This window comes from Scyliorhinus torazame, chromosome 10 (genome assembly GCF_047496885.1).
Source record: "Scyliorhinus torazame isolate Kashiwa2021f chromosome 10, sScyTor2.1, whole genome shotgun sequence".
Lineage (NCBI taxonomy): Eukaryota > Metazoa > Chordata > Chondrichthyes > Carcharhiniformes > Scyliorhinidae > Scyliorhinus > Scyliorhinus torazame.
Genome location: NC_092716.1, coordinates 62,069,599 through 62,094,117, shown reverse-complemented (window position 1 = coordinate 62,094,117; position 24,519 = coordinate 62,069,599). Strand labels below are relative to the sequence as shown.

General features: G+C 45.9%; 1 protein-coding gene across 3 annotated transcripts in view; it reads right to left on the bottom strand.

Annotated features, from left to right (window-relative positions):
- Positions 1–24,519, bottom strand: part of phkb (phosphorylase kinase, beta) — a 447,849-nt gene that overhangs the window by 62,840 nt on the left and 360,490 nt on the right. For all 3 annotated transcript variants that reach the window (XM_072518193.1, XM_072518192.1, XM_072518194.1), the window contains one exon: positions 8,350–8,431. In XM_072518193.1, the coding sequence (XP_072374294.1) occupies positions 8,350–8,431 (82 nt within the window). The remainder of the gene's footprint in view (positions 1–8,349; positions 8,432–24,519) is intronic.

Sequence of the window (24,519 nt, the reverse complement as noted above, 5' to 3'; positions counted from 1 at the left end):
GCAACATGCACCATTCCAGCATTTTCTGGGCTGATGTACAATATAAAAACTTCTGGCAGCGAGTGGAAGCAACAACACCACACTAGAATAACTTGTAAGTTGCAAACAATAAAGAATTTGGATTGATAGTACAAGATTATTGAATGCTAAATTACAAAAGGATGTGTGTTTTCAATGAATAACTGTAATTAGCCTTGTGCAAGTATTGTGGAGTAGATTTTCCCCTTAACACAAAAATCTATTTGTTCAAAATTATATGTGAACCAGTGTATAGAAAACTAGTACTACTCTAACAATAACAGAGTGATTTTCTTTCTGATTTTCCCTCCCTGCTGGTCTTTTGTACAATAACAAAGCCATGGAAACAGAAGTGGATGCTTTAATGGTGTGGGGGTCTCGTCTCTTGCTGGTATGCATCTAATTGCAATGCAGAAGCACATGCTGAGCTCCAAATTATATATGCACCTATTTAGACCGTTGAACGTTAATTTTGTTATGTTGACTGATAACTGTACACCAAAGGAATTTTAAAAGTTAAAATCTAGACTTTCACTACAGTTCTCCAGTTTGTCCTACATTCCGTGATTGAGCCAACAGCACAGATTCCGAAACAAAAAGAATGATGCTTTGTTCATTGCCATTCACATTCAGGCAACATCAAGACTGCAAAGGTAACAAAAAGATAAAATGAAGCAAAAATACGTACAATCAGAAGCTGTTATTTTCAATAATTAATTTCACCACAATGCAAAGGGCCGGTTAATCCCTTTTGGGCACTGTTTATGGTATGAATATTTGAATACTGTAATGTTCTAAAATTTGCCAAATTCTTTTGGTGCTTCAATTTGCTGTGGCAGTAGCTGCTGTAGATGTTTTACTGTTTTACCATAATAAATTGGGGCGAGTTCAAGATTCTGGCAAATCTGGAGTGGTGCTCGAATGTGAACCAACTGTTAAACATTATGCAGATTACAGAAACTTGAGTCATTGTTAATTCTATAGAGCATGAACTTCTTCAAGACAGAATATCAGAGAGAAAAAAACAGAAAAATATACAGCTGACCAAAGCAGCCTGTGCATCCTCCTGATCTGCCATTACTGCAAAGAGGGCTTCGACATCTCTCTCCCTAACCTATTAAATTCATTAAAAGCCTTGCTTAAAACCGAACTCTGGGGCAAAAATTTTGGTTTCCTCCTCTAACTCTCTCATAAAGGTTCAATATCAATTTATTTCTGCATCTGTGAAGTATCATGGGACATTTTTCTTTTTTAAGAGCCCTATATAAATCAAAGTGAAAGAAGAATCAGTACTTTCAAAACCCAGCAGTCATGATTCCAAATAGTACTTTTGCAAGATTAAAGTTGAGATTTCAATGCATCCTGGGAAAATGAGGGGGAGATTTGCTTCAATGTATAACATATGAGGGTGTTTTTCAAAGAAATACTCATCAAAGAAGCTTGCTGTAGTCTTGTGTTTACAATGGACAAGCAGACACCGCATTATTTGGGTATATTCAAAGAAGGTCTTTCAAGAATCACAGGGAGGATCCCAGAGGACTGGAAAATGGCTCATGTAACACCCCTGTTTAAGAAGGGAGGGAGGAGAAGAGGGCAAATTATAGGCTGTTTAGCCTGACTTCGGTAAGATGTGAGAGTCCATTATTAAACATGATTGCAGAGTACTTGGAAGTGCATTGTAAAATAGAGCTCAGTCGGCATAGCTTTGTCAAGGGGAGGTCATGCCTGATAAATCTGTTAGAATTCTTTGAGGAGGTAACAAGGAAGTTAGACAAAGGAGAGCCAGTGGGCATGATCTATTTAGATTTCCAGAGGCCCTTGACAAGGTGGAATGCAGGAGGCTGCTGTTTAAGGTAAGAGCCTATGGTGTTCGGAACAAGGTACTGGCATGGATAGAGGATTGGCTGACTGGCAGAAGGCAGGGAGTGTGGACAAAGGCATCTTTTTCAGGATGGCAGCCGGTGACTAGTGGTGTTCCTCATGCGTTAGTATTGGAATCACAACTATTCACGATATACATTAATGATCTGGAAGAAGGAATTGAGGGCATTGTTGCTAAGTTTGCAGATGACACAAAGATATGTAGAGGGACAGCTAGTGTTGAGGAAGCATGGAGGCTGCAGAAGGACTTGGACAGGCTAGGAGAGTAGGCAAAGAAGTGGCAGATGGAATGCAATGTGGAAAAGTGTGAGGTTATGCTCTTCAGTAGGAAGAATAGAGGTATAATATTTTGTAAATAGGGAAAGACATCGGAAATCTGAAGCACAAAACAACTTAGGAGTCCGAGTTCAGGATTCTCTTAAGGTTAACATGCAGGGTCAATTGTCAGTTAGGAAGGCAAATGCAATATTGGCATTCATTTCGAGAGGTCTAGAATACAAGAGCAGGGATGTACTGCTGAGGTTGTACGAGGCTCTGGTCAGATCCCATTTGGAATATTATGAGCAGTGTTGGGCACCGTATCCAAGGATGTGCTGCCTTGGGGAGGTTCCAGAGGAGGTTCACAAAAATGATTCCTGGAATGAAGGACTTGTCATATGAGGAGCGGTTGAGGACTTTGGGTCTGTACTCAATGGTGTTTAGAAGGATGAGAGGGAGAAAATCTCATTGAAACTTACAGAAAACTGAGAGGCCCAGATAGAGTGGACATTGAGAAGATGTTTCCACTAGTAGGAGAGACTAGAATCCGAGGACTCAGCCTCAGACTGAAGGGACAATCCTTTAAAACTGGGATGAGGAGGAATTTCTTTAGCCAGAGAGTGGAGAATCTGTGGAACCCATTGCTGCAGAAGGCTGTAGAGGCCAGGTCACTGAATGTCTTTAAGACAGAGATAGATAGTTTCTTGAGTAATAAGGGAATCAGGGGTTACAAGGAGAAGGCAGGATAATGGGGCTGGGAAATATATCAGCCATGATCGAATAGCAGAAGAGACTCGATGGGCAAAATGGCCTTATTCTGCTCCTATATCTTATGGTCTAAATATTGTATTCCAATTGTGTCTGTATGGCATATGATATATGATTCCCTGCAAAATGCAGCAACTGAACCAGAAATATATATGTACGATAACTATTAAGGTAAATTAAATAAATTTCTCATGCTACCAAGCAGAAGTTTAGGGTCTTACATATATATATAGTTGAATAGAATATTTAATTTACCTGATCAAACAAAAATAGAGTTGTATGTAAGAAGCCTAAGTACTGAACAAATCATCCAAACAACGTTTTATGTTTTACTTGATAAAGTATTGCCTCTAAGATTCTAGGCAATATATTTTTCAGCACTGTAGGCAAAGGTGGGATATTAACAGGAAATTAAAAATTACTTTCCATGTAAGAGTGTCAATATAGTGCCTTCATTGGTTTCAAAACACCGAGCTGTGCTGCATTAGTTCTTTTTTGAATTTGAAAGGTAATTGAAGCTTAAATTACGTAACAGTAAAAGTTCCATTAAAAAAACTGATTAATTCCCTGGCTCTTGATGATCCCATCTACTTAAAATACCTACTGTGGTAGTCTGTGTAGAGGTATTAAGGTACCTGGTAATGCTGGAACACCATTGGTAGATATTGTATGTTTCCTATTGGTCAAGCTGTATGGTAGCTCCGCCTTGCAGGGCAGGGTATAAGAGCCCCAGCAGCCTTCATTCTGTACCTGAGCTGCTGGGGGAAACATCTAGCGTATTAAAGCCTTCAGTTGAACGACAACCTCGCTTTAGTGGTCATTGATCGTGCATCAATTTAATAAGCTAGATTTAAAAGGATGGAGCTCCGAATCAAGCCGGAGTGTCTGCAACTCAGCCCCCACGCGGCGAACTGAGCGGCAATCATCAAGCACTGGCTGGCGTGTTTTAAAGGGTATCTCGGAACGGCCGGAACAGAAATTGCAAGTCCTGCACTCGAAGGTGAGCCCGGAAATTTACACCCTCATCGAGGATGCGGACGACTTTGATGCAGCAATGGAGCTGCTAAAAGGACATTATATTCGCCCGGTAAACCAGGTCTACGCCCGACATCTGCTAGCAACGAGGCGACAAATCCCTGGGGAATGGCTGGAAGAATTCTACCGTGCGCTCCTTGTGTTGGGGAGAAACTGCAGCTGCCCGCAAGTTTCGGCGAGCGACCACACAGAACTCTTGATCCGGGACGCTTTCGTGGCAGGTATGCTGTCCTCCCAAATCCGCCAGCGATTGCTGGAAAAAGACACCCTAGGCCTCAAGGAGGCATGGGCCCTTGCCGGCTCCCTGGATGTGGCCTCCAGAAACACCTGCGCTTACGTTCCCGACCGCGCGGCAGCCCCCTGGGCAGCGTGGAACACCTCCGCAGCCGACCCCGAGACATCCCCCATCGCCCCACAAGCTTGTGCTGCAAGGCGGCCTGGCAACCCCGGGGAGCCCCGCTGCTACTTTTGCGGGCAGGCCAAGCATCCACCTGCAACGGATGCGGTAAAAAGAGCCACTTCGTGGTGGTATGCCAGGCCCGTGCGGTTGCCGCGGTCTCCGGCGGCGAATGCGGACCGCCACCACAAACCGCTCCATGGTTCCCGAGCAGCCAGCGGGCGCCACCATCTTCCTCCTCCAGGGCCACGTGCCATCTTGTCCCACGGACGCCACGTTCGATGGATGGGCGCCGCCATTTTGTGCACCCCCAGCCATGTGCGACCAATGGGAACCCCCATCTTCGATGGACTCCCAGGACCCCAGCTCGGCTGACCGCACACCGCCCGAAGAGAACACTCAACTGCTGTGATTAGCCTCGGTGACGCTGGACCAGTCCTGGCCTCGAACACTCTCAACTGCTACAACAACAGTACTAATCAACGGGCACGAGATGTCCTGCTTAATCGACTCTGGGAGCACAGAGAGCTTCATACACCCTGACACCGTAAGGCGCTGTTCTCTCCCCGTCCACCCCGTTAATCAAAAAATCTCCCTGGCCTCCGGTTCCCACTCAGTAGAGATAAAGGGGTTTTGTTAGCAAACCTCACAGTCCAGGGAAGGGAGTTTAAAAATTACCGGCTCTACGTCCTTCCCCACCTCTGCGCGGCCACACTCCTAGGTTTAGACTTCCAGTATAATCTCCAAAGTCTAAATTTCAAATTTGGTGGCCCTATACCCACCCTCACTGTCTGCGACCTTGCGACTCTCAAGGTCGATCCGCCTTCCCTGTTTGCGAACCTCACCCCGGATTGCAAACCTGTCGCCACCAGGAGCAGATGGTACAGTGACCAGGATCGGATCTTTATTAGGTCAGAGGTCCAAAGGCTACTGAGGGAAGGAGTCATTGAAGCTAGCAACAGTCCCTGGAGAGCTCAAGTAGTGGTGGTAAAGACCGGGGAGAAGCATAGGATGGTCATCGACTACAGTCAGACCATCAACAGGTTTACGCAGCTGGACGCGTACCCTCTCCCCCGCATATCCGACCTGGTAAACAGGATTGCGTATTACAAGGTCTTCTCCACGGTGGATCTTAAGTCCGCCTACCACCAGCTCCCCATCCACACTAGTGACCGCAAATACACTGCCTTCGAGGCAGATGGGCGACTCTATCACTTCTTAAGGGTGCCCTTCGGTGTCACCAACGGGGTCTCGGTCTTCCAGCGAGAGATGGACCGAATGGTTGACCGGTACGGTTTACAGGCAACATTCCCGTATCTCGATAATGGCACCATCTGCAGCCACGACCAGCAGGACAATGGCACCAACCTCCAAAAATTCCTCCAGACCGCAAATATCCTTTAGCTTACATATAACAAGGATAAATGCGTGTTTAGCACCGACCGCCTAGCCATCCTCGACTACGTAGTGCGAAATGGAGTTATAGGCCCCGACCCTGAACGCATGCGCCCCCTTATGGAGTTCCCCCTCCCTCACTGCTCCAAGGCCCTGAAGCGCTGCCTCGGGTTTTTCTCTTACTATGCCCAGTGGGTCCCCAACTATGCGGACAAGGCCTGTCCCCTGATCCAATCCACAGTTTTCCCCTGTCGATAGAGGCCCGGCAGGCCATCAGCTGCATCAAAGCAGACATTGCAAAGGCCACGATGCACGCCATCGGCGAGTCCCTCTCCTTCCAGGTCGAGAGCGAAGCGTCTGACATTGCTCTGACGGCCACCCTCAACCAAGCGGGCAGACCGGTGGCCTTCTTCTCCATGCTTCCGAAATCCGCCACTCCTCAGTCGAACAGGAGGCCCAGGCCATAGTAGAAGCTATGCGACATTGGAGGCATTACCTGGCCGGCAGGAGATTCACTCTCCTCACTGACCAACGGTCGGTTGCTTTCATGTTCGATAATGCACAGCGGGGCAAGATAAAAAACTATAAGATCTTGCGGTGGAGGATCGAACTCTCATCTTGTATCGTCCCGGGAAGCTAAACGAGCCTCCTGATGCCCTGTCCCACAGCACATGTGCCATCGCACAAGAGGACGGCCTCCGAGCCCTCTTCGAGGACCTCTGCCACCCGGGGGGTCACTCGCTTTCTCCACTTTATCAAAACCCGCAACCTGCCCTACTCCATCGAGGAGGTCAGGACAGCCACCAGGGACTGCCAAATCTGCGCGGAGTGCAAACTGCACTTCTACCGGCCAGAGAAAGCGCACTTGATAAAGGCTTCCTGTCCCTTTGAACGCCTCAGCATGGGCTTCAAAGGCCCCCTCCCCTCCACCGACCGCAACACGTACTTCCTGAACGTGATTGACGAGTACTCCCGGTTCCCATTCGCCATCCCCTGCCCCGACATGACCGCAAACACCGTCATCAAGGCCCTCCATAGCATCTCTGCACTGTTCGGGTTCCCCGCTTACATACATTGTGATAGGGGGTCCTCCTTTATGAGCGACAAACTGCATCAATTCCTGCTCAGCAAGGGCATCGCCTCGAGCAGGATGACCAGTTACAACCCCGGGGTAACGGACAGGTAGAGAGGGAGAACGGAACGGTCTGGAATTCCGTCCTACTGGCCCTATGGTCCAGGAATGTCCCAGTCTCCCGCTGGAAGGAAGTCCTCCCGGATGCCCTCCACTCCATCCGGTCACTGCTTTCTACCACGACCAACCAAACACCTCACGAACGTTTCCTTGTCTTCCCCATGAAGTCCTCCTCTGGGACCTCGCTCCCGACCTGGCTGGCAGCTCCCTGACCCATCCTGCTCCGAAAACACGTGCGGGCGCTCAAGTTGGACCCGTTGGTCGAGAGGGTCCATCTTCTCCTCGCTAACCCCCAGTACGCCTACGTGGCGTACCCCGACGGCCGGCAAGATACGGTCTCCCTACGAGACCTGGCGCCCGCCGGATCCCCATGCACAGCCTAGCCACCAGTCCCACCCTCCCTCCCAGCAGTGCACCTTACAGGAGGATCGGTCCTTCCGCCGGCCCCGTCTAGGCCCCCCCACCCACCGACGCACCCCGCAGACGCTCACTTCCAGGTCAACCGTTTTCTCCACCAGCGCCGTCTCGGGGTGTTGAAGCTGCCAGAGATCGAGGCCACGCTCCCGGGGTCACAAACGCCCGAGCCTCCACCGGAGTCACCACCGAAGCTTTGACAATCACAGAGGGCGACCAGGGCCCCTGATTGACTGATTGCTTCATTTTAAAGTGTATAGTTAACTATGAATCTGTAAATAGTTACAAAACACTGTACGGAGGTATTACGATACCTCCATAACTATAATTTCTACCACGTTACCATGTTGTAATATCAAGCCATCACCCCCGCCGGACTCTTTTTTAACAGGGGGTGAATGTGGTAGTCTGTGTAGAGGCATTACGGTACCTGGTAATGCTGGAACACCATTGGTAGATATTGTATGTTTCTTACTGGTCAAGCTGTATGGTAGCTCCACCCTGCAAGGTGGGGTATAAGAGCCCGTGCCGCCCCAGCAGCCTTCATTCTGTACCTGAGCTGCTGGGGGAAACATCTAGCTTATTAAAGCCTTCAGTTGGACTACAACCTCGCTTTAGTGGTCATTGATCGTGCATCACCTACCATGCTGTATTTTTAATTCTGCTTCTAAGTTTGCTTCTCGTCCAATAAAAAAAATTCTCAAGTGTTTACTTGTTCCTCCCCCAACAATGCTTTCTCTGGGCTCCGGCCTGAGATGCTTCCCTCAGTGTTTCCAGGCCATTTGTTCCTTCTAGGTGCTCCCAGATTGTCAACGATACAAATAAACACTGCGCCAGGCAGGCAAGCAGTCCCTTCTTCCAGCAGTTTCAGAACTAACATTTAAACTTGATGTGAAATATGTTTCAATAGGTTGTAAACTATAATAACTTAAGTGAGTGGAAACAATTTTTTCACAAAACATATTATTTTAGACAGTGTAATAAAACTCACCTTCTGCTGTGATGAAATTAGGCCCTTCTCGTTTCAGCAAAATGCTCAAGAGCACAGCTTGGCTGATAAGGGAGGTGCAATCCTAAATAAACACACTGATGTTTAGTTAAAACACACAATACAACTTCCAGTGGGTCAACAGAAAATATCAGTCTTCAACAAGTGTTAAAAAAACATTTAAACAGTGGTGTTTACTTCAGGTTTTAAATCCAGCATTGAATCAAACTGCATCACAATTGAATATCCAGCAATGTTGGCATTTTTAACATGCTTTCTTGGAGTTTACTTGAACAGTTTACTCACACAATGCATGGAAACAAATATGAATACATTGAAATTGTGGAAGGAAAATTAACATAAATGAAATACTGCTGAAATATTCTGGCTTCGGCCTTATTGTGAAAACACATTGTCCTCCGAAAAATAACAAAGCCAAGGGCAAGAACATACGTACTACGTATTTCATCGTACGTACTTTCCAAGGTCTAATAAATATAAACATGCCCGTTTACTTCAGATTATAAAAACATGCTGTCTTCAATCGAATCTCAGAGTGCAGTGCACTAGATTTTGCAGCTGGAACACACTCTCTCTGCAAATATATTTATGTAAATAAATGTCCTAAAATCGAACCTCGAGGAATTTGTCTGTATTATGATTTCCACGTCAAATTGGGGTAGTCGTTGCAGTTTCCCTAATTTAACGGGAAGTGAACCCCAAAACGAATCTCTCTACAGGACTCTCTCAGCTGAAAGGGAGAGAGCCATAGCGCGATCCCAGCTGAAAGGGGGGTTTGCGGCTCGGCAGCCTTAATTACTGGCCAGTGACTCATGCTAGGAGAGTTATCTTAATTAATAAATTAATGATAGCAGCATGGGAAGAAAAAGGTGCCTTAGAAAGGATAAACACCGGTGTGCGCTCCCTGTAGTATTTGTAAATGATTTCCGCGGTCGTTGTTATTGTTATACATATGTTCTAAAGCATTTTGCAGAAGGAACGATGAGAAATAAACTCGGCGCCCCCTCACAGGTCATCCCGAAGCCTTGGTAAAGACATCCGGATTAGAAAGAAAGTGAATTCCTTAAAGAGGACAGATAAGGGTGTCAAAATGAGTAAGAAAATGAAAAGAAACAATCGTAAAGCAATGGAGTGAGGAGGAAAATCTATATGTCCTGCATAGGAATCTAATGAAGCTGACCCCTCTCGAAACAAAAAACAGGGGAGTAAAAATAAATAGAAGATTAAGATAAAAGCGTAACAGTTGGGTTCCTGTAGAAAAAGGAATTCAGATTTGTTTGTGGGATAAGGCTAACGATTAACTGTGATATTTGTGAGCTGTGAGAATCTGTGTGTTTTGTTTAACCAATTAATTTTAGTCAAAGCATGAAGGGCTAAGTGGGTTGTATTTTTTATCGTCTGTCATTGTGAGTCTGAGTTGGAGATTATAACTTAAGTGATTTATGTTGAGATTTCTCTAATGAATGAAAACATTGGAAATTACGATCAGTTTAAAAGAAAGAAAGTGCCTTTACGAATAAAAGTAATTGAATATGAATAATTTTTTCGATTACGTGAAAATACGTAAATGGCATCATGCCAAGTTCTCCGCCCCTTAGATTCTGCAGGAAACATTAACCATTTCAGCAGACAGCTGATCTTTTCTGAATTGACAAAGAAAAAATATACGTCTCTAAGAATAGCTAATGCCTATAAAATCAATCATTGGAAATTGACCTAAATGTGTGCTATTCACAGCCCCCCTCCCAGGGGATGTTTTGCTGCTTCTTATGGTGCATCTTGGTCAGCTTTGAAGCTTTGGGATTGCAGTCCCACCTGGCATAAATGGGGGCTGGGTTCCCAATAATGATAATCATTTGAATGAAGGAAATGAGTCCCTTGAATACTGGTTAGCAAATAGAGGGAAAGAGGCCATCATGCAAGGGGCCAAGAAGCATTTAACCCCCAGGAAGGATGTACCGCAACTAGCGACACCTGACCCTATTAGGCAGACCAACACTCTGCAAATTAGGAGCGGTAATACATTGCATTGATAATGGAATGTTGAAAGAACTGTCTCAAATACGAGCTGACCAGCTGCAAAATTTAATAACTTCTGAGCCTGCGCCCGATCGCTCTGTGTCTGTGTTCTATGCTGGCAGCTGAACGTTAACCCTTACAGTACCACTGTTAAAAAAAAAAAAAATTTTAAACTGCAGGAAGTCTTACAAAAGATTAATGACCCTTGGGCACAGCTATTAAAACACCTGATAGAGTCCAGATGAGAGAATATAGTGACCCATTGCACGGCTTGGTATGTTCGTGAGGAAGAGCACGCATACAATTTACAAACGCAAATTCACTTAGGACAGCAGACATCATTGCATGTCACTCCTTTTTATTGTTTGGTGTTATGGGATTAGGAATGTTAGTACAGTGGACCCATAGTCAGAGGAACCTTTTTAGGATGGGTTTAACTTCAGAACACTATTTAACATTGGCCATAAGACATCCCGCTAAGGCAAAGCAAATAGGAGAAGTGATCAAAGAGGCCAAAGGAAAAAAGTAATACATGGGATTTATATTGAAATGGACGGATGAAATGGCCTGATAGAATTTTACGGCAAACAGGAGGGCAAAGTGACCTGGAAAGAGGAGCAATGGCCCGCTACATTTGAAAGACAACAATCTCCCCGAGAGCCATCATTTACTCCCTTCAATCCTGGCCCAGGTACTGGCACATCTATGGGCCCAACATGAAAATCATGTTGGAAAAGTACATTGCTGAATTCTGCCCCAGCGCATAGGGTGCAGTTACAGAAGAACGTTGCCCTGCCCTGCTTAAAACTATACAGGTCAGCACCGGAAGCAGAAAAAGGGATACAGGGAGTGATCAATGCACTATTACAGCAAGGGGTGCTGAAGAGAACACAAAGCCCCTGTAACATCCCTATACTCCCCATTCCAAAGGTAGGAAGACCCAACGAGTGGTGGTTTGTGCAAGATCTTAGAGCCATCAATAAAATTGTTATCACTATCGCTCCATTGGTGCCGGACACAAATGTAATTTATGTCTTCTATACCACCAACAACGGATACTTTCTCAGCCCTTTTCTCCATACCATTGCACCCAGAAAGTCAATATCTATTTGCCTTTACATATCGGAATTAACAGTATTAAAAGAGACTTGGACGAGTGCCAGTTGTCTGCAGGTTCAACATTCCCTCAATATGACGACAATTCATTGATAGCCTCAGAAGGAGGGCTAGTTTGTCAACAGAATACTCCTTTATTATCACATCTGGCAGAAAGAGGGCATAGGGTCTCAATGGACAAGCTGCAATTCTGTCGGGAGACAGTTCAGCATTTGGGATTTCAGCTGCAGCAAGGACAGCGGAGGTTTGGGTCCAAAAGAATACAGGCTGTAGCAAGGGTCCCAACGCCACGCATGAAAAAGGAAACCTTTACCTTCCTCAGAATGGTGGGCTATTGCAGGCAGTGGATACCGGACTACAGAGAGATGGACGCAGTACTGCGCAAGGCTACTCTACAGGATGCCCCTTCAGTTATTACCAGAGAGGGAGCAAGCATTTTGTAATTTGAACAAGCCATGATCAGTGCCCCTGCCTTGGGATTTCCTAATTTCAGCAAGCCCTTTACTCTTTATGTGAATGAAGCAGGGCGATTTGCAACAGGGGTCCTGGTGCAAGAGCATCGAGGAGGAAAAAGACCCCTTGCCTATTACTCGGTGGTCCTATGTGCTGTGGTAAAGGGTATGCCAAATTGCTTAAGAGCAGTAGCAGCCACAGCGGCCATAGTAGAAAAAAAAAAATCAGTTTTGCTGCTACTTAACTCATCCGCAACATAGCATTTTACGGCGGCTCGAAACACTGGGTACGAAGTAATCCTCTCTAAAACCAACTTTACCTACAAGCGAGCGCCAGCTGTCAACCCAGCCCTCGGAAGCAGAACATATGTATGATCATGACTGTTTACAATTGGTTGAAGCCACCACAACCCCTCGACCTGATTCACCCACGGGAAAATCCAGACATCATCTTTTTCACCAATGGGTCTGCAAACCGACCAAATGATATGACCCTCCTGGCCGGCTATGCAATAGTAACTCCATCCAAGATACTGGAAGCTTTTGCTCTGCCTTCGGGAACGTCTGCTCAAGCGGCCGAATAGTTTGCCCTTACTAAAGCATGTATTCTAGCTAAAAATAAAACAGTCAATATTTATATAATTCCCGATCCGCTTTTGGGGTAGTACATGATTTTGGCCAATTATGGAAAAACAGGGGATTCAGAACTTCCTCCGTCAACCTATTAAACATGCTAAATTGGTTTTAGATTTACTAGATGCTGTTCAGCTGCCCAGCAAGATAGCCGTTTTAAAGTGCGAAGTGCATACTGTTGCAGACGATGAAGTCTCCAGCGACAATAGATTTGCTGATAAAATAGCAAAGGAATTGGCTCTCAAACAGCAGCCACAACTGCAAGCGGCTGCAGTTGAACTTCCATCCACCATAACAGAACCAAAGTTAAAACAGGCACAGGAGCAAGCCTCCCTACGGGAGCATCGCTCTTGGCTAAAAGCAGGTTGCTCTCAAGACAATTTTGATAGGTGGGTAAGGGCTTTGAAAATAGACCAAACGTATGAAGCTCTCAGAGAATTTATACTTTTGGAGGAGTTTTAAAAATTCAATTCCTGATGTAGTGAGAACTCATGTGGAAGAACAGAGGGTTAAAACTGCGAGATTAGCAGCAGAAATGGCAGATGATTATGAATTAGTTCATAAATCAAAGATTGGTTTCCGACATCAGTTTCAGCCTGTGAGGGATAGAAACTGGGGACATGAGAACTACTCAAGTGGTAAAGGTAAAGAAAAAATGAAAAACGAAAATCGCTTATTGTCACAAGTAGGCCTCAAATGAAGTTACTGTGAAAAGCCCCTAGTCGCCACATTCCGGCACCTGTTCGGGGAGGCTGGTACGGGTAAAGGTGATCTGATGGGAGATAATAAGGAGAGTGCTCCTCAGATTAAAAAAGAAATCCAGGAGGCTGGAAAAGAAATGAAGTTTCAAATGTAATAAACTAGGACATGTAAAGTCACAGTGTTGGTGGTTGAAGAAAAGCACTGGGAAGGCTGATGTGGTAAAACAGGATAAGACAGTGGAGTTTGTTAAAGTGGTAAAGGAAAACCCAAGTGAAGCGAAGGAGGTGCAAAAGATTGTACAGCCTGATCAAGAGATGATTGATAAGAAGGTGCCAGATCTCTTTAAAGAATTTACTTGTGTGGGTAAAGTTTACTCAGGTGTATCAGGAGAAACAGGTAAATAAGTCACAATTTTGAGAGATACGGGAGCTAGTCAATCTTTGATGGTAATAGATGAGGAGTTATTTGGTCTGGGAAGAATGTTGCCAGAAAAGGTGGTAATATGTGGAATTCAGGGTGAGAGGAGTAGTGTTCCATTATATAAGGTAAGGTTGGAAAGTCCAGTGAAAAGTGGTGAAGTGGTAGTAGGAGTAACAGAGAAACTATCTTGTCCAGGAATACAGTTTATCTTGGGTACTGATATAGCTGGATCGCAGGTGGGAGTGATGCCTACTGTGGTTGATAAGCCAGTGGAAAATCAGACAACTGAAGTGTTGAAGGACAAATATCTTGGGTATTAACAGCGACAGGGGAACTCATTTCACCAGCAAATTGACCAAAGCCCTAACAGAAGCCATGGGATTAGATTGGAAATTGCAGATACCATATCAGCCACAATCCTCAGGAATGGTGGAAAGGGCGGATGGAATAATTAAAACTGCAGTTACAAAAGTTTGTGAACAAAATGGGCTATGGCCAGATGCCATACCCATAGTAATGTATGCCCTGAGAAATCAGAGAAATCGTAATACGGGTTTAACCCCGTATGAGATATTAATGGAACGTCCCATGACAACTGGAACTAAACCCCCAATGACTCCAGTGGCAGTAGCCTTAATATGGGCAGATGAGGCATCACTAAAATATGCCCAGGCCATGTGTGAAACCGCTGAAAAAAAACCATAAAAGGTGCAACAGGCTCAGATGCATCCAAAAGAGGGAAATACACACCCTTTTAAACCTGGAGATCAAGTATATGTGAAAGTACTAAACAAAGATTCTTTTTCTCCTAGGTGGCATGGACCCTACCAAGTGCTGCTAACAACCCAACAGCCGTTAAAAGAAAAGCCAGATGGGATCCATGCAACTCGTGTAAAATACACCAAACGGAACTTTGAGAGTACTAGCGAAACGCTGACCTGAAGAGAATGACGGCGTTGATGATTTTATATTATCATATTAATCCAACACCATGTAGAGGGTAAACTGCATACTAACACCTTATTATACATGTCTCACTCATACACAGAGAGGGTAAATAAATTCAGTTGTTGGGTTTGTACACAAATTCCCAGCTGCTCGGGGGAGGGCTTCCCTGTGCGACCTATCCCATTCACCAGTAACGAGATAGCAGAATGGGCTCTAAGACAAAATATTACAGGACGTGGTGAAGATACACAGAATATGTTAGATTGGATACGATATGAATAGGTTTGAGGAATGGTGGGGGCCTAGGTTTAATGTAACAAGTCAACTGCCCTGGTTGATCCTTCCCAATTATACTGGAGTCCCAATTGGAAGTATATGCTTTAAGAATCATAAAACATATGGGACCCACTCAGTAGGCACGAGTCAGTGTGATCAGACCTTGAATTGGCAACCCCCTATGCTCCACCTTACAGCGAAAGGACTATTCATCATTAATTGGTCAGGAGTTGAAAATCAAACTAGTGGAGGCTCCTGGGAAGGGGATCCGATTAGACTAATGATGACCGATAGTAAAGGAAACCTGACCGCATAATAACAGCATGTATTTTATGTGTGGTTACCAGAAAATTGGGAAGGCTCCTATTTGGGATATGTAGTCCCTTATGTACATCACGTCCAGCAACAGCAGGACCATCTCCATCACAGGATGACACAAAGTGTTATGACATGGGCACAAATGCTGGGAACAATGATACCACCATTAGGAATAGCCACTAATGCATACGAACTACGAGACGTCCTTGAGCAGGTAGCTAATGACACTGCAGAAGCTGTTAACCAGATGGAAACTGAGATGGTTGCTATAAAGAACAAAGAACAAAGAAATGTACAGCACAGGAACAGGCCCTTCGGCCCTCCAAGCCTGTGCTGACCATGCTGCCCGTCTAAACTAAAATCATCTACACTTCCTGGGTCCGTATCCCTCTATTCCCATTCTATTCCTGCATTTGTCAAGATGCCCCTTAAATGTCACTATCGTCCCTGCTTCACCACCTCCTCCGGTAGCGAGTTCCAGGCACCCACTACCCTCTGTGTAAAAAAGCTTGCCTCGTACATCTACTCTAAACCTTGCCCCTCTCACCTTAAACCTATGCCCCCTAGTAATTGACCCCTCTACCCTGGGGAAAAGCCTCTGACTATCCACTCTGTCTATGCCCCTCATAATTTTGTAGACCTCTATCAGGTCGCCCCTCAACCTCCGTCGTTCCAGTGAGAACAAACCGAGTTTATTCAACCGCTCCTCATAGCTAATGCCCTCCATACCAGGCACCATTCTGGTAAATCTCTTCTGCACCCTCTCTAAAGCCTCCACATCCTTCTGGTAGTGCGGCGACCAGAATTGAACACTATACTCCAAGTGTGGCCTAACTAAGGTCCTATACCTTATAAGAGCGGTTGCCCTGCTGAATAGAATGGCTCTTGATTTCTTGATAGCTGAAAAGGGAGGCACTTGTGCCCTGATTGCAAGTGACTGTTGCACGTACATCCCTGATAACTCAGAAAAAAATAATAATCTGGTGGATCACATTCGTAGAGAGGTGACAAGATTACAAGAAAATGAGGGATGGGACTTTGGCTTTGGGAAGGTAGGATCGTCAGGACAGAGGATTGTGTTCTGGATTATAATCGCCATTGTAATCTTGATTGTCGTATGGTCCGTTCATACGTCCGTTCCCCTTACATTATAAACCACCCTTTTCTACGGAGGACACGATAATTTACTAAAAGGAAAAGATCAACAAGGAGGGAATTGTGGAAGGGAAATTAACATAAATGAAATACTGCTGAAATATTCTGACTCCGGCCTTATTATGAAAACACATTGTCCTCCGAAAGATAACAAAGCCAAGGGCAAGACCATACATACTACGTATTTCATCGTACGTACTTTCCAAGGTCTATTTAATATAAACATGCCTGTTTACTTCAGATTATAAAAACATGCTGTCTTCAATCGAATCTCAAGAGTGCAGTGCACGAGCTTTTGCAGCTGGAACACATTCTCTCCGCAAATATATTTATGTAAATAAATTTCTTAAAATCGAACCTCGAGGAATTTGTCTTTATTATGATTTCCACGACAGAAATAATGCAAAGTATGGTACATCCTCCATTTGAAAATATTTTTAAAGTTTTAACTATGGCTCCGTCATTTTATCAAGCTACTGGTGAAGCTTGTCAATATTCTCCTGGTTACCGAAAACAAAATTACAAAAATTTGAATGATCAAAAATATCACAAAATTTAATATCAAATTATGTGTGTTTACAGGGCTTCCAGTTGTCCCACGAGATGAACTGGATGCTTGAACAATCCCATGATAAGTGTCAATTGAGAAGGATGTGTATATCATTCAAATGCAAAGGACATTACTATAGTCTATCAAAATAAAAGCAAATTACTGCGGATGCTGGAATCTGAAACAAAAACAGGAAATACTGGACAATCTCAACAGGTCTGGCAGCATCTGTGGAGAGAAGGGAGCTGACCTTTCAAGTCTGGATAATTCTTTGTTAAAGCCAGAGCGAACTGGAAATAGGGTCAGATTTATACTGTATTGGGGCGTGTGGGGGCGTGGAGTGGGAGGGCTGGATAGAGGTCCACTGGTTGGTGAAGATTGACAAAGGTGTCGAGGACAGAAGACAAAAGGAATGTAAATGATGGTGATCAAGGCTAAGAAGGGTGCTGATCCTGACACATTAAGAGATCAGAATGTGTTAATGGCAGAACAAAAGTAAGCAGTGTGTTAAAGGACAATAGGAACAGAGATAAAGATGGCCAAAGTGGGGTGGGGGGGGGGGGGGCGGCGAAGGGGGGATAATGGTGAGGGAAAAACGGATGGATGGAAGAACTGAAAATGAATTGATAGAAATAAAAATGGGGGGGGGGGGGGGGGGGGGAAAGGTGGAGGAGGGAATTCACAGTCTGAAGTCGTTCAACTCAATGTTAAGTCCGGAAGACTGTAACGGGCCTAATCGGAAGATGAGATGCTGTTCTTCCAGTTTGCAGTGAGCTTCACTGGGACATTTCAGCAGGCTAAGGACAGACATGTGGACTGTAGAGGAGTGTACCCTGGTATCCAGGAGGGAACAGTCACTGCGGAATGCTGGCAGGAAGGGTGAGGGGAAGATGTGTTTGGTGGTGGCATCATGCTGGAGTTGGAGGAACCGGCAGAGGAAACTCCAATTCCAGCAAGATGCCACCACCAAACACATCTTCCCCGCACTCCCCATGTCAGCATTCTGCAGGGACTGTTCCCTCTCCACATGTCTGTCCTTCTGGGTACCCTGGTCCATTCCCCCATCACCCACAACATCTCACACTCTTCCCACGGCACCTTTCCATGTAATCGCAGAAGGTGTAAACACCTGCCCCGTTACCTCCTACCTGATCACCATCCGAGGATCTAAAAACTCTTCAGGTGAAGCAACACTACACGTGCACCTCCTTCAATCTGGTCTATTGTATTTGCTGCTCCCAATGCAATCTACTCTACATTGGAGAGTCTAAATGCAGACTGGATGACCACTTTGCAGAACACCTTCAGTCCATCCGTAAGCAGAACACAGGCCTTCCTGTTATTGCCATTTCAACTCACCGTCCTGCTCTCTTAACCATCCCCATGGACGCCCACACCAACCTTGTCGAGGGGAACCTTCCCTCGCCACCTCCAATTGGCAAGGCCCCCCTCTGGTATGGCCACAGTGGATTGGAAAATTACAAAAAAAACACTCCTCTTCGAGAAGAGAAGGAGTCAGAAGCGGGACATTATAAGCCAGGTAACCTAACATCTGTCATTCGGAAAATGTTGGAATCCATTGTTAAGGAAGTGGTGGAGCATATTTCAAAAATCATATCACAATCAGTCAACACAGTTTCTTATGTCTTTATTGTTTTATGAAAGGGAAATAGTGTTTGACAAATTTTGGAAAGCTCTTGAAGACATCAAAGAACAAAGAAAATTACAGCACAGGAACAGGCCCTTCGGCCCTCCAAGCCTGCGCCGACCATGCTGCCCGCCTAAACTAAAATCTTCTACACTTCCGGGGTCCGTATCCCTTGAAGTTAAAAACTCACCACTATTCTTAGAATTCCCCCAAAACCAAAAAAAGGGTCGATATTCTAAATGGTGAACAGGAATTCTCACTCCCCGACTCTGATACAGGCTTCAGTGGGTGCTATTCAGGTCAAACTATATTTTCAAGTTATCCCCCGGTATAACCCATACCTTCACCGAAGAATTTTACATACTTACCCCTCAGTAGCATGGATATCCTGGGTCCTGCGTTGCTAAGTAAGTAAAGTAGGCTAATAACCACTGTTTCAGGTTAAAACTTGTAAGTTCTTTAATTATTATATATTTTTCTTCTTTTGAAAAGATGCAATCACTATCTTTACAGGATAGTAAAAAGGAGCTTGTTCAAGGATCAGCTACTGCGTGTTCTTGATAAGTATGTACCGGTCAGGCAGGGAGGAAGGTGCCGAGCGAGGGAACCGTGGTTTACCAAAGAAGTGGAATCTCTTGTTAAGAGGGAGAAGGAGGCCTATGTGAAGATGAGGTGTGAAGTTTCAGTTGGGGCGATGGATAGTTACAAGGTAGCGAGGAAGGATCTAAAGAGAGAGCTAAGACGAGCAAGGAGGGGACATGAGAAGTATTTGGCAGGAAGGATCACGGAAAACCCAAAAGCTTTCTATAGGTATGTCAGGAATAAGCGAATGACTAGGGACAGAGTAGGACCAGTCAAGGACAGGGATGGGAAGTTGTGTGTAGAGTCTGAAGAGATAGGCGAGATACTAAATGAATATTTTTCGTCAGTATTCACTCAGGAAAAAGATAATGTTGTGGAGGAGAATGCTGAGCTCCAGGTAAATAGATTAGATGGCATTGAGGTACGTAGGGAAGAGGTGTTGGCAATTCTGGACAGGCTGAAAATAGATAAGTCCCCGGGACCTGATGGGATTTATCCTAGGATTCTCTGGGAGGCCAGGGAAGAGATTGCTGGACCATTGGCTTTGATTTTTATGTCATCATTGGATACAGGAATAGTGCCAGAGGACTGGAGGACAGCAAATGTGGTCCCTTTGTTCAAAAAGGGGAGCAGAGACAACCCCGGCAACTATAGACCGGTGAGCCTCACGTCTGTAGTGGGTAAAGTCTTGGAGGGGATTATAAGAGACAAGATTTATAATCATCTAGATAGGAATAATATGATCAGGGATAGTCAGCATGGCTTTGTGAAGGGTAGGTCATGCCTCACAAACCTTATCGAGTTCTTTGAGAAGGTGACTGAACAGGTAGACGAGGGTAGAGCAGTTGATGTGGTGTATATGGATTTCAGCAAAGCGTTTGATAAGGTTCCCCACGGTAGGCTATTGCAGAAAATACGGAGGCTGGGGATTGAGGGTGATTTAGAGATGTGGATCAGAAATTGGCTAGCTGAAAGAAGACAGAGGGTGGTGGTTGATGGGAAATGTTCAGAATGGAGTTCTGTCACAAGTGGAGTACCACAAGGATCTGTTCTGGGGCCGTTGCTGTTTGTCATTTTTATCAATGACCTAGAGGAAGGCGCAGAAGGGTGGGTGAGTAAATTTGCAGACGATACTAAAGTCGGTGGTGTTGTCGATAGTGTGGAAGGAAGTAGCAGGTTACAGAGGGATATAGATAAGCTGCAGTGCTGGGCTGAGAGGTGGCAAATGGAGTTTAATGTAGAGAAGTGTGAGGTGATTCACTTTGGAAGGAAAAACAGGAATGTGGAATATTTGGCTAATGGAAAAGTTCTTGAAAGTGTGGATGAGCAGAGGGATCTAGGTGTCCATGTACATAGATCCCTGAAAGTTGCCACCCAGGTTGATAGGGTGGTGAAGAAGGCCTATGGAGTGTTGGCCTTTATTGGTAGAGGGATTGAGTTCCGGAGTCAGGATGTCATGTTGCAGCTGTACAGAACTCTGGTTCGGCCGCATTTGGAGTATTGCGTACAGTTCTGGTCACCGCATTATAGGAAGGACGTGGAGGCTTTGGAACGGGTGCAGAGGAGATTTACCAGGATGTTGCCTGGTATGGAGGGAAAATCTTATGAGGAAAGGCTGATGGACTTGAGGTTGTTTTCGTTAGAGAGAAGAAGGTTAAGAGGAGACTTAATAGAGTCATACAAAATGATCAGAGGGTTAGATAGGGTGGACAGTGAGAGCCTTCTCCCGCGGATGGAAATGGCTAGCACGAGGGGACATAGCCTTAAACTGAGGGGTAATAGATATAGGACAGAGGTCAGGGGTAGGTTCTTTACGCAAAGAGTAGTGAGGCCGTGGAATGCCCTACCTGCTACAGTGGTGAACTCGCCAACATTGAGGGCATTTAGCAGTTCATTGGATAAACATATGGATGATAATGGTATAGTGTAGGTTAGATGGCTTTTGTTTCGGTGCAACATCGTGGGCCGAAGGGCCTGTACTGCGCTGTATTGTTCTATGTTCTATCTAGCTTCTGGATCCTTCTGGTTGGTTGAAGGGACCTTCAGGTCCAACTTGACAATCAATCTTCTTTTTAAAATTTGGTCTTCTTTAGATGTATTCGCTGATGAGCTCGGTTGCTGTGTCCCATCTTTCCCATGTATCGAGCTATGAGAGCTGGCTCTGCTGGCTGTCCCCTTTCTTCGGGTTTATATATTTTTCTTTTTTTTTAAAAATATGTTATTGAAACTTTTTGGTCAACCATCACAGTACATTGTGTATCCTTTACACAATAATATAACAGTATAAATAACAATGACCTGTTTTATAAACAAAGAAAGAATAAATAATATATAACAAAAACGAAAACTAAAACTAAATGGCAACTGCCTTGTCTCAGATAAACACTCTCCAAAAATATGATTTAACAGTCCAATACACAATTATTTATAGCAACGACCTATACATATTATACATATATATTAATAACCCTGAGACTCCTTCTGGTTCCTCTCTCTCTCCCCCCCCCCCCCGGGCTGCTGCTGCTGCCTTCTTCTTTTCCATTCCCTCTATCTTTCTGTGAGGTATTCGACGAACGGTTGCCACCGCCTGGTGAACCCTTGAGCCGATCCCCTTAGGGCGAACTTAATCCGTTCCAGCTTGATAAACCCTGCCATGTCATTTATCCAGGTCTCCACCCCCGGGGGCTTGGCTTCCTTCCACATCAACAGTATCCTGCGCCGGGCTACTAGGGACGCAAAGGCCAAAACATCGGCCTCTCTCGCCTCCTGCACTCCCGGCTCTTGTGCAACCCCAAATATAGCCAACCCCCAGCTTGGTTCGACCTGGACCCCCACTACTTTCGAAAGCACCTTTGTCACCCCCACCCAGAACCCCTGTAGTGCCGGACATGACCAGAACATGTGGGTGTGATTCGCTGGGCTTCTCGAGCATCTCGCACACCTATCCTCTACCCCAAAAAATTTATTGAGCCGTGCTCCAGTCATATGCGCCCTGTGTAACACCTTAAATTGAATCAGGCTTAGCCTGGCACACGAGGACGATGAGTTTACCCGACTTAGGGCATCCACCCACAGCCCCTCCTCAATCTCCTCCCCCAGCTCTTCTTCCCATTTCCCTTTCAGCTCATCTACCATAATCTCCCCCTCGTCCCTCATTTGCCTATATATATCTGACACCTTACCGTCCCCCACCCATGTCTTTGAGATTACTCTGTCCTGCACCTCATGCGTCGGGAGCTGCGGGAATTCCCTCACCTGCTGCCTCGCAAAAGCCCTCTGTTGCATATACCGGAATGCATTCCCTTGGGGCAACCCATATTTCTCGGTCAGCGCTCCCAGACTTGCGAACTTCCCCTCTACAAACAGATCTTTCAGTTGCGTTACTCCTGCTCTTTGCCATATTCCAAATCCCCCATCCATTCTCCCCGGGGCAAACCTATGGTTATTTCTTATCGGGGACCACACCAAGGCTCCCGTCTTTCCCCTATGCCGTCTCCACTGTCCCCAAATTTTCAAAGTCGCCACCACCACCGGGCTTGTGGTGTATTTCTTCGGTGAGAACGGCAATGGGGCCGTCACCATAGCTTGTAGGCTAGTCCCCCTACAGGATGCCCTCTCCAATCTCTTCCACGCCGCTCCCTCCTCTTCTCCCATCCACTTACTCACCATTGAGATATTGGCGGCCCAGTAGTACTCACTTAGGCTCGGTAGTGCCAGCCCCCCCCTATCCCTACTACGCTGTAAGAATCCCTTCCTCACTCTCGGGGTCTTCCCGGCCCACACAAAACTCATGATACTCTTTTCGAGCCTTTTGAAAAAAGCCTTCGTGATCACCACCGGGAGGCACTGAAACACAAAGAGGAATCTCGGGAGGACTACCATTTTAACCGCCTGCACCCTCCCTGCCAGTGACAGGGATACCATGTCCCATCTCTTGAAGTCCTCCTCCATTTGTTCCACCAATCGCGTTAAATTTAACCTATGCAATGTACCCCAATTCTTGGCTATCTGGATCCCCAAGTAACGAAAGTCCCTTGTTACCTTCCTCAGCGGAAAGTCCTCTATTTCTCTGCTCTGCTCCCCTGGATGCACCACAAACAACTCACTTTTCCCCATGTTCAGGTTATATCCTGAGAATTCTCCAAACTCCCGAAGTGTCCGCATTATCTCTGGCATCCCCTCCGCCGGGTCCGCTACATATAACAAATCATCCGCATACAGAGATACCCGGTGTTCTTCTCCTCCTCTAAGTACTCCCCTCCACTTCTTGGAACCCCTCAATGCTATTGCCAGGGGCTCAATCGCCAGTGCAAACAGTAATGGGGACAGAGAGCATCCCTGCCTTGTCCCTCTATGGAGCCGAAAGTGTGCAGATCCCCGTCCATTCGTGACCACACTCGCCACTGGGGCCCTATACAACAGCTGCACCCATCCAACATACTCTTCTCCAAAACCAAATCTCCTCAGCACCTCCCACAAATAATCCCACTCCACTCTATCAAATGCTTTCTCGGCATCCATCGCCACCACTATCTCCGCTTCTCCCTCTGGTGGGGGCATCATCATTACCCCTAGCAGCCTCCGTATATTCGTATTCAGCTGTCTCCCCTTCACAAACCCAGTTTGGTCCTCATGGACCACCCTCGGGACACAATCCTCTATCCTCACTGCCATTACCTTGGCCAGAATCTTAGCGTCTACATTTAGGAGGGAAATAGGTCTATAGGACCCGCATTGCAGCGGGTCCTTTTCCTTCTTTAGGAGAAGCGATATCGTTGCCTCAGACATAGTCGGGGGCAGCTGTCCCCTTTCCTTTGCCTCATTAAAGGTCCTCATCAGTAGCGGGGCGAGCAAGTCCACATATTTCCTGTATAATTCGACTGGGAATCCATCCGGTCCCGGAGCCTTCCCCGCCTGCATGCTCCTAATTCCTTTCACTACTTCCTCTATTTCAATCTGTGCTCCCAGTCCCACCCTTTCCTGCTCCTCCACCTTGGGAAATTCCAGCCGGTCCATAAAGCCCATCATTCTCTCCCTCCCATCCGGGGGTTGAGCTTCGTATAATTTTTTATAAAATGCCTTGAACACTCCATTCACTCTCTCCGCTCCCCGCTCCATCTCTCCTTCCTCATCCCTCACTCCCCCTATTTCCCTCGCTGCTCCCCTTTTCCTCAATTGGTGGGCCAGCAACCTGCTCGCCTTCTCCCCATATTCGTACTGTACGCCCTGTGCCTTCCTCCACTGTGCCTCTGCAGTACCCCTTGTCAGCAAGTCAAATTCTACGTGTAGCCTTTGCCTTTCCCTGTACAGTCCCTCCTCCGGTGCCCCCGCAT